This window comes from Musa acuminata, chromosome BXJ3-8 (assembly GCF_036884655.1).
Source record: "Musa acuminata AAA Group cultivar baxijiao chromosome BXJ3-8, Cavendish_Baxijiao_AAA, whole genome shotgun sequence".
NCBI lineage: Eukaryota > Viridiplantae > Streptophyta > Magnoliopsida > Zingiberales > Musaceae > Musa > Musa acuminata.
In genome coordinates, this window is record NC_088356.1 from 19,698,749 (window position 1) to 19,707,798 (window position 9,050).

Genomic DNA, 9,050 nt, shown 5'->3' on the forward strand with positions numbered 1-9,050 from the left:
CGATTTCCGATAAGCTTCTTTGGCAAGCTCCTAGACTTCTCGGCTGGTTCCTACAGAACTTTCGATGAATGTCTGAACTTCCAACGAACTCTCGAACTCCCAACGAAATCGTGTCCTTGACTCGGGGACTTCTTTTTGCTTTATGTCTTGCTATCGTAGTTAAACCTGCACATATAAAAATATACTTCGATCTAGACAATTAATACTAAGCATGAATCATGTTGTCCGGCATGTCATTGCTCCATCGATGCTTCATCCGATTCTTCGATACATCATCCGCTCTTGCAGCCTATTACCCAATCGGCCAGTTGACTCTGCAACTCCGATATCCTTGGTGCAATATCCGCTCTTCTTGGCTTGATGCCTGAATCCATGGCCCGAAGCCTTTTGTCGATACATCGATCGATCCTCTAACTCGACGTTCAATCTTCTGACATGTTCCACCAGCCCAACATGATTCTTCCTACTTTAATTGTCTTATCCTGATCGAAGCATCATGCGTCACAAAAAATACATATTAAATCATAAATACTATCAATTGGTTTCATCATCAAAATACGATATTCAATATTGAGTGCTCTCTTCTTCTTTGGTAACTTCTTTTTAAGTTCTTTTTTATTTTTTAGTTCTTGTTTAATAAACCTTTTAAATTTTATAGTGAGAAGTTCGAGTTCATCATCACTTGAGCTTTCACTCGAATGGTCTTCATTTGTTCTAAGCGCCAAATCCTTCCTGTTCTTTGGAAGGTTGTTCTCAAGTTTAAGCGTCACTTAAGTCATTTCATATGTCATCAAAGATCCAATAAGTTCTTCAATCGGAAAATAGTTCAAGTCCTTTGATTCTTATATTGTTGTTACTTTATAATCCTAATTTTTAGAAAGTGATCGTAAAACTTTATTCACAAGTTCAAGATTCGAAAAAAATTTTCCAAGAGCTTTTAGGCCATTGACAACATTTGTAAAATGGGTGTACATGTCTCCAATAGTCTCGCTTGGTTTCATACGAAATAATTCAAAATCACATATCAAAATATTCATTTTAGAGTCTTTAACTCTACTAGTGCCTTCATGTGCAATTTCAAGAGTGTGTCAAATATCGAAAGTCGTTTCGCAAATAGAAACTCGATTGAATTCAGTTTTGTCTGAGGCGCAAAATAGATCTAGCATTTAAAGAAAAAGTTTTCTTCTCCAAATCATTTCATTCTTTTATTGGAGTAGAAGACTTTTCAAAATTATTTTTGATAATATTCCATAAATACAATCCATAGAAAGCAAGAAAACTCACATCCGAGTTTTCCAATAAGTGTAGTCCACCTCATTGAACATGGGAGGACGAATGATAGAAAAACCCTCTTGAAATCCAAAAAGAGCCATTTCTCTTGGGTGTTAAACCAAATAAAAAATAATGTGGCTCTGATACCAACTGTTAGGAATGAGTCGACACTAAGAGTAGGGGGTGAATTAGTATAGTGGATAAAACACATCAGGTTTAAAAATGTTCGTACGATAAAAACTGATTTTGAAAATGTGAGTTTAACGTAAAAGCATACGAAAGAGTGTAATAAAAAGGTAAAGCAAGTAAAGCAATTTGCAAGGAAAGGTAAATTGCTCAAAACGAAATGCAAACCAATTTATAGTGGTTTGGTAGTCGTGACCTACATCCACTCAATCGATTCCTCTTCCGTCGAGGCCATCGGCATCCACTAATGATCTTCCTTCAATGGGCAAAGATCAACTACCTTTTTACACACTTTCTCCTTTTCACGGGTTTAGGAGACAACCCTTATAACCTCTCTTTCTTAGACCTCACTTCTCTCTTTAGAAGAACTTTCTAAATACTAGAAAGAAGGGACTCTAAATCTTAAGAGAGTTTTCTGTTTTTCTTTCCCTCCTTTTCAACTCAATTTCATGCTCAATTCTGCTTATGTTAACCAAGGATGAGATGAGTATTTATAGGCCTCAAGTGAATTCAAACTTAGAGCCTAAAAGAGTCTCATCCCAGGTTTCCCGAGTCCTGGCGGTACCCACTATCGGGTCTAGCGGTACCACCACCTGGGAGACTGTGTTTGGGCGGTACCACCGCCTGACATAGTCTTGGAGACTATGTCATGACGGTGTCACCTGTTGGGTCACTATTTGGGCCTGTCACTTAGCCTAACACAGTCCATATATGGGCCCAACTGGCCCATAATTGGATTGGCCTAATTCTAATCCTAATTATGCGCTAGCTACGAAATTTAAGGCATACACTAAGCAAATTCGGTCCGGTTAGTCTAGGTTTCTTCTAGCGAGCTTCTGGTGATCTTCTAGCGAACTTCCAATAATCTCTCGGCAATATTCCAACGGACTCCCGACAAGCTCCTGGACTTCACCATGATCTTCTTGGCGAGTTCTGATAAGCTTTTTTGGAAAGCTCCTGAACTTTTCAGTCAATTCTGATAGAACTTTCGATGAACGTTCGAACTTCCGACGAACTCCCAACGAAGTCTCGTTCTTGACTCTGGGACTTCATTTTGCTTTATGCTTTGATCACTATCATAGTTAATCCTATACAAATAAAACCTACTTCGATCTAGACAATTATTATAAAGCTTGAATCATATTGTCCGGTATGTCATTGGTTCATCGACGCTTCGTTGGATTCTTCGGTGCATCGTCCTCTTTTACGGCCTATTTCCCAATCGGCCAGTTGACCTCCGCAACTCCGATTTCCTTAACGCAATTTTCGTTCTTCTTGGCTCGATGCCCGAACTCATGGCACGAAGTCTTTTGCCGATACGTCAACCGATCATTCGGCTCGATGTTCAATCTTTTGATATGTTTCTCTCCGGTTCGACATGATTCTTTTTGTTTTAATTATCTATTTCTGATCGAAGCTTCCTGTGTCACTCAAAATGCAAATCAAATAATAAATACTATCAATTATTTTCATCATCAAAATCTGAGATTCAACATATATAAATCTTGTATAATCATTTATGAATAAGATAAAATATCTATGACCATTAAGGGTCATTACATATTAGTATATATGATTTCTAAAGCTCGGAACTTTTAGTGGACTTGTTAGATAGTTTACCCTTTATACAATCTACCTAGGTTTCAAAAATCACTAAAATTTGAAGTTTTTAAAAATTTATTATTTATTAATCTCTTTTTTTAATGGAGATATGACATAATATATTATATCATAAATTAGAAGAATGATCATTTATAATACCATGCTTAAGTCCAGTATTTTGAACATGCATAATAAAATAGTTAAGTTTAAATTTTGAATCTGGATCAAATTTTAATAAATCATCAATTAAAGATCCAGTACTAATGACTCTTGTGAAATGCTAAACATAGAGTTTTGAAAAAGAAAAGAAAAATCTACTTACATAAGTTTTAAAATAGAAACCAAATATCTGATAATACCCGTAGGTCTAAAAAAATTAAATACTCAAATTATCATCTTATTCCAATTAATTGATACAAGATAATTATCTCCTTGTAGAGCCAAGTGCTTATCCTTCATGAGTCAATTACAATCTTATTTGATGTCATTTATTCCTTTATAGTCATTTTAAAATAATTATTTTATAATAGATGTGACTATCATCAATCAATATTACATTATGACTCTGCATGCTGTCGCTATTCCTAAGTTACAAATATTAAAACTTTATATGATGTAGTCCTAAGTTACTAAGCCTTAAGGTATTCAAATAAAATTTTGATTCCCTTGATCTTTCCTAAACGAAATAGGTACATCACCATTAAACTAGTTAGAGTAGCTTTAGTATATGGCTAACGGAATAATAAATACTATAGGTAGAATAAGTTTTTAAGATTTTAATTTTTGATAAATGAATCAGACATTCACCATTAGATTAATATTTTATATATTAATTTATCATAAGCGAATTTGAATCCTCAGTCTATCGATGGGTGGATTGATATTAATAAGTATGTTAAATTTCACATTAATTGAAGAGAAATCAAAACCTTGTAAGTGTTTGAGTCATCCTCTATTGTTAAATATAATTTTATTTAGGTCTTACCCTAAAAGGATAAAATTGTGTAAACTTATTCCAGGTACATAATTTTTTTATTGATCCTCGTGCTCATTCACAAATATAACTTATCAATTCTTCCCGAAGGGTCCATCGAGGCTACCCTCGTGCTCACATTGATGGAACAGCAAACATTATATATAAAGTTAGGTCCAATCATAAAAATATAAATTGAAGTCCACAAATTAAATAATTTTATTTTTTTTCCTATTGCCATCTCTTCCTGTTATAGTTTGATCTCTTATTGTCATCTCTTCCTATTTATAGTTTGAAGTCCAATGGGATAACTCCTATTGTATATAAACACAGGAAATTTATAATATTGAGACATTGACATCCAAGGTAGATGAGGAGATGAAAGAATATGAAAAGAGCTATCTTCCTGAACGTTCTAAGATAGAAAGTTGATTTATTTTCTAATGAACTTAGTTTAATATTCTTGTTAATTGTTGTTTTTTATAGGTTTACGAGAAACTTGATAGTGACGATGATTCAGAAAATGATTGGACATAACTGATGCAATGATAATTTTTATTAGGTTGACTGTGTAGTTTAAGTTGTTTAGGTTTTTATAATTATGATAAGCTCTGTCGTGAATATAATTCTTTTATGAGTTTATTTGACGGTTTGCTTTCACTTTTTGGTGAAGTTATTGATGCCTACAGATCCATAATATATCCTAATGCCTATGATTATTTGGTAAGGTCCGGACAGATGTTAGTTTCTTTGAATCCTCTTATTAAATTATTTACTGTATTAATATCATCACCTATTTTGAAAGATTGACTATAATTTTCAAAATGAAATATATAAATTACTTACTGTTGGAAAAAGAAGCAATAGTCAAACAAGGTGATATATTGCTTTTTGTGTTGCAATGTAAGGGTGGAACTGAGTTTTCATCTATTGATTATTGGTGTTTACAGTCAAGCATATTGAATATAAGGTCAATTGTGCAATAGAGTATGATAAAAATATTGTTTATTTAAATCACTTCAAACTTGCACCAAAAGTGAACCTGATAACTTTTTTAGGTTGAATCTATAACAGAGTATAATACAGTCTATTTCAATTCATTTTTGAGTGTAGTGAGAAAAAAATTCTCAAAACCCTCCAGAACTTTACCAGTGCCATAAGAGTCAACTATTTCAATTCAATTTTGGAGTGTAACAAGATGAAACTTCTCAAAATCATATGAAACTATCACCATAAGAGTCCACTATGATATTTATTTTTTTATATATTTTTTTATATTTTAGGATATGTTTTATATCAAATTTAGCATGTTTTATGTTGAATTTATAGTCAGAGTGCATTTTTGTTTATTTTCGAGTGTAACAACTTGAGTTGAAGTTTTTTTAAACCATCTAAAACTTTTACAATAGAAGTCAAATACGATACTAACACTAATTTCAGTATTATTTTTATTTTATAACATTTTTTAAGTATTTTATGTCAAATAAAAATATGCTTTTAAGCTAAATATATAGTTAAGAATATGTCACTTTATTTTCGAGTGTAATGACATGATGTTTCTATAAACATCTAAAAATTTCATCATCTTTGTAAAATATGATACTAACATCATTTTATTTTTTCTAAATTTTGGAATGGTTTTTATAAGTGTTTTATTTTGAGTTTGGTATATTTTCATGTCGAATATGTAGTCGAGTGTATTTCAATTTATTCTTGATTATAACGACATAAAATTTTCTTTAAAATACTTAAAAGTTTTACGAAAGAGTCAGCTATTCATCATAATATAATTTCATTTGAATATGTAGTTGAATGTATTTCAACTCATTCTCGAGTGTAATGACATAAATTTTTTTTTAAAAAGCTTAAAAATTTCACAAAAGAGTCAAATATGACACTAATATCCATTATAGTATTTGTTTTCTATTTTTGGATGCTTTTATGAATATTTTATATCAAATTTTGACATATTTTCAATATTGAATATTTAATTGATTGTATTTTAGTTTATTTTCGAATGTGATGACATAAAGTTTCTCCCAGATATGATACAAATACCCTTTTAAATATATTTTTATTTTTGAATAATTTTAATGGGCATTGATACATTCTTAGTACTAAATTAAAGTTGAATATATTTCAGTTTATTTTTTAGCATAATGATACAAAGTTTGAGACTTGGTGTTCAAAACTTGAAAAATTTTATATGATCCGTTATATGCTCACACCTAGACGAGTTTAAGAAGATTTTGTACTTGCAAAATCATTATTATCTCCAAAATGATGGTCTTTTTTAAAACAGAAGGAATAAATGGAGAAGAAATGTAAGAAAAATATTAATTATAAAAAAACCTGCTTAGACTATGGACGGAAGACAAAGGATGAAGGAAAAAAAGAACTAGGGAAACACATTTTACCTTCAGAGGGATTGAAACGGAAGAAGAAAGTGAAAAAAAAAAGAAAAGAAAAAGTGTTCAAGAGGAAGAAGATTGGATCATTCAAATACACTCAAATTTTCTACCAATCATATATAATAAAACTGAAATGATAAAAACATATAAATATATATATTTTTTTGAGTCCTAGGAGTACCCAAACAAATTTTGAACAGAGGGGGCGCTCACACGTAAAAAGCCATTAAGTGAAGTTTTCGAAGGTAAATTACCCAAGAAATAAATAATATTTATATAAAACTTTAGGGTATATATATATATATATATATATATCAACCCAGTTACCCTCAAGATCAGAGCGTGGGCGTTGCAAGATCAGAGCAGTGAAAATTACCCTCGAGATATTAAGGAGTTCAAGATGTGGCAAGAACGCCTGCCTTGTTTTGACTATGATAGCAAAGCTTACATCCGTAGTTCCCATCCATAGCCTCCCTTCCGTGGGATCCAATGGATATGCCTCCTGTCCTTCCCACCCACAAACTCCGCAACAAAGCCCAACCACAACAGACAACACAACCAAAATCTAGTGGTATGATGATAACAAGACTGGAGGACCCAAATGACTCCAACAAATTCAAAACATTTGCAACAATGAAGCAGATCCTACAGATCCCCAATCCACCACCCCCAATCCCTCGACCTGCGTTACCACCACCCGACCCTTATTTCCATGTCGCTCCTCCAACTCCACTGAGGAGCTGCACCCTCTCTCGCCGAGACCTCGCCATCACTGCTTCCTCGCTGCCCCTCCTCGTCTCCTCCTTTTGGTCTCGACAAGCTCAGGCCATCGAAGCACCAACCGCCAGAATCAGCACCCAAGAAGCAGATTCTGCCACCGGTGACTGTGGCAACCAACCAGTTGCACAGAAGGCATTCTTGGATATCTCCATCGATGGAGAACCCGTTGGCCGAATCATTGTCGGGCTCTATGGAGACACCATGCCCTTCGGGGCCTCCCGGTTCGCGACCTTGGTGACAGGCGCCGCAGGAATTAGCTACAGGAGAAAGGAGTTTGTCAAGATAGTTCCCAGTTATATCCAGCACGGGGGTGTGAGATCATATGGCGTTGATGCCGAGCTCGCAAAGAGGGCAGGAAGCAATTTGGAGGCAGATAACTTGGTGGAGGAGTGGGAAGCTTTGTGCAAGAAATGCCCAGGAACAAAGAATGTGGCCGGATCGCTGGGACTTGTCATCAGAGACCCAACAAAACCACCACCAAAATTGAAGTTGGTTGCGAGAAAGGGCAAGCTGGAGATTGATGAAGAGGAGGTCAGGACAGACCCAAACGGAACCGAGTTCGTGATCGCCATTAACGATTCTCCAGACCTGGATGCATCAACACTGGTAGTCGGAAGAGTGCTGGAGGGGATGGATGTGGTGGAGAAGATCTCCAGGGTGAAGACCGTGCAGGAGAATACCAGCTCCCCTTACTTCAGGTGATTGTTTGTAGTTGTGCCATTCCTCTGAATCTGCAAGTTGTTGCACCAGTCGATGCCATTTCATCTGAATTGAGTGTGCTGTTTCTTCTATGACGAGCAGGGTGGCAAAGCTGATTGGTGATAAGAGGGCTGTTGTTGCCGAGAGAGGATTTAACCGCCCATATTCCAAGGTTGTAGTCACCAATTGTGGCTTAGCAGATTAGAACAGTAACTTCGTTCTTGTTCTCATCCTCTATTCTCTCCCATTTTGTTATAGTTATAGACGATGAGAGAAAAAAGAACTGTTTGATCCGTCACATGCTTTATTCAGTGAATTCCAAATAAGATCCTTTTTGAGCCAAAAATGAAACTGTACTTCTGTCAGAATCCTGATCAACTACAAATTGATTGGCTTCAGCATTGAGCCGGGCCGGTTTAGAGTGGATAAAAAAACCAAGGACCAAGGACCAAGGACCAAGGACCAAGGACAGTTTTTAGTTGTTAAAAAACAAAAAAGAAAAATATGGAAAATAATGCAGAAATTTTGCTGAAATAAGGAAAAGTAACTATTTGGTGAGATGTCAACTGTCTCGTCATCAGACTTGTTACCGCGCACTATTTTCATTCATACTGGTCGGTCACGATATTTAGGATGATGTAGAAAATTTGTTGGAAGGAATCCAAATATGAAAGGAGTTTTTGAACCTTAAAAATTAAGATTTGATTATTTTATAATGACTCTCTATGTATCCTTATATTTTACTGGTTGGAGGATGTGAAAAAATACATTGAATGTTTGCATCTCTTAAATTCAAAAAGTGCTAAAGAGAAAACAAATTCTTGCTTGAGTTGATGTTTACTCACAGGTAATAATAAATTGATCTTATATAATGAACAATTTGTTCTTCTTTGCAGACACAAGCATTGTCAAATCATGTGCATCTTATGTTATGTCGACTTTTTTTTATTTATATTTGATTGTTAATCTTATTAACAAATAGTTCGATTTTCTTTGTAAATGCAGATAAGAAGTGTCGAACATACGTCTTATGTTGGTTTTTTCTGATTTATATTTGATTATTGATCTCCACATGTCAATGCATAAGAGGTGCAAACAAGCAGAAATGATCCCCAAAGACCATAACT

General features: G+C 34.5%; 1 protein-coding gene across 1 annotated transcript; it reads left to right on the forward strand.

Moving 5' to 3' along the window:
• Window positions 1-6,918: 6,918 nt before the first annotated feature.
• LOC135646127 (peptidyl-prolyl cis-trans isomerase CYP26-2, chloroplastic-like) lies at window positions 6,919-8,221 on the forward strand. The gene is made up of 2 exons (XM_065165311.1): window positions 6,919-7,922; window positions 8,026-8,221. Exons 1-2 carry the CDS (start codon window positions 6,934-6,936, stop codon window positions 8,126-8,128), a joined length of 1,092 nt encoding a protein of 363 aa, XP_065021383.1. The 5' UTR covers window positions 6,919-6,933; the 3' UTR covers window positions 8,129-8,221.
• The last annotated feature ends 829 nt before the right edge of the window (window positions 8,222-9,050 follow it).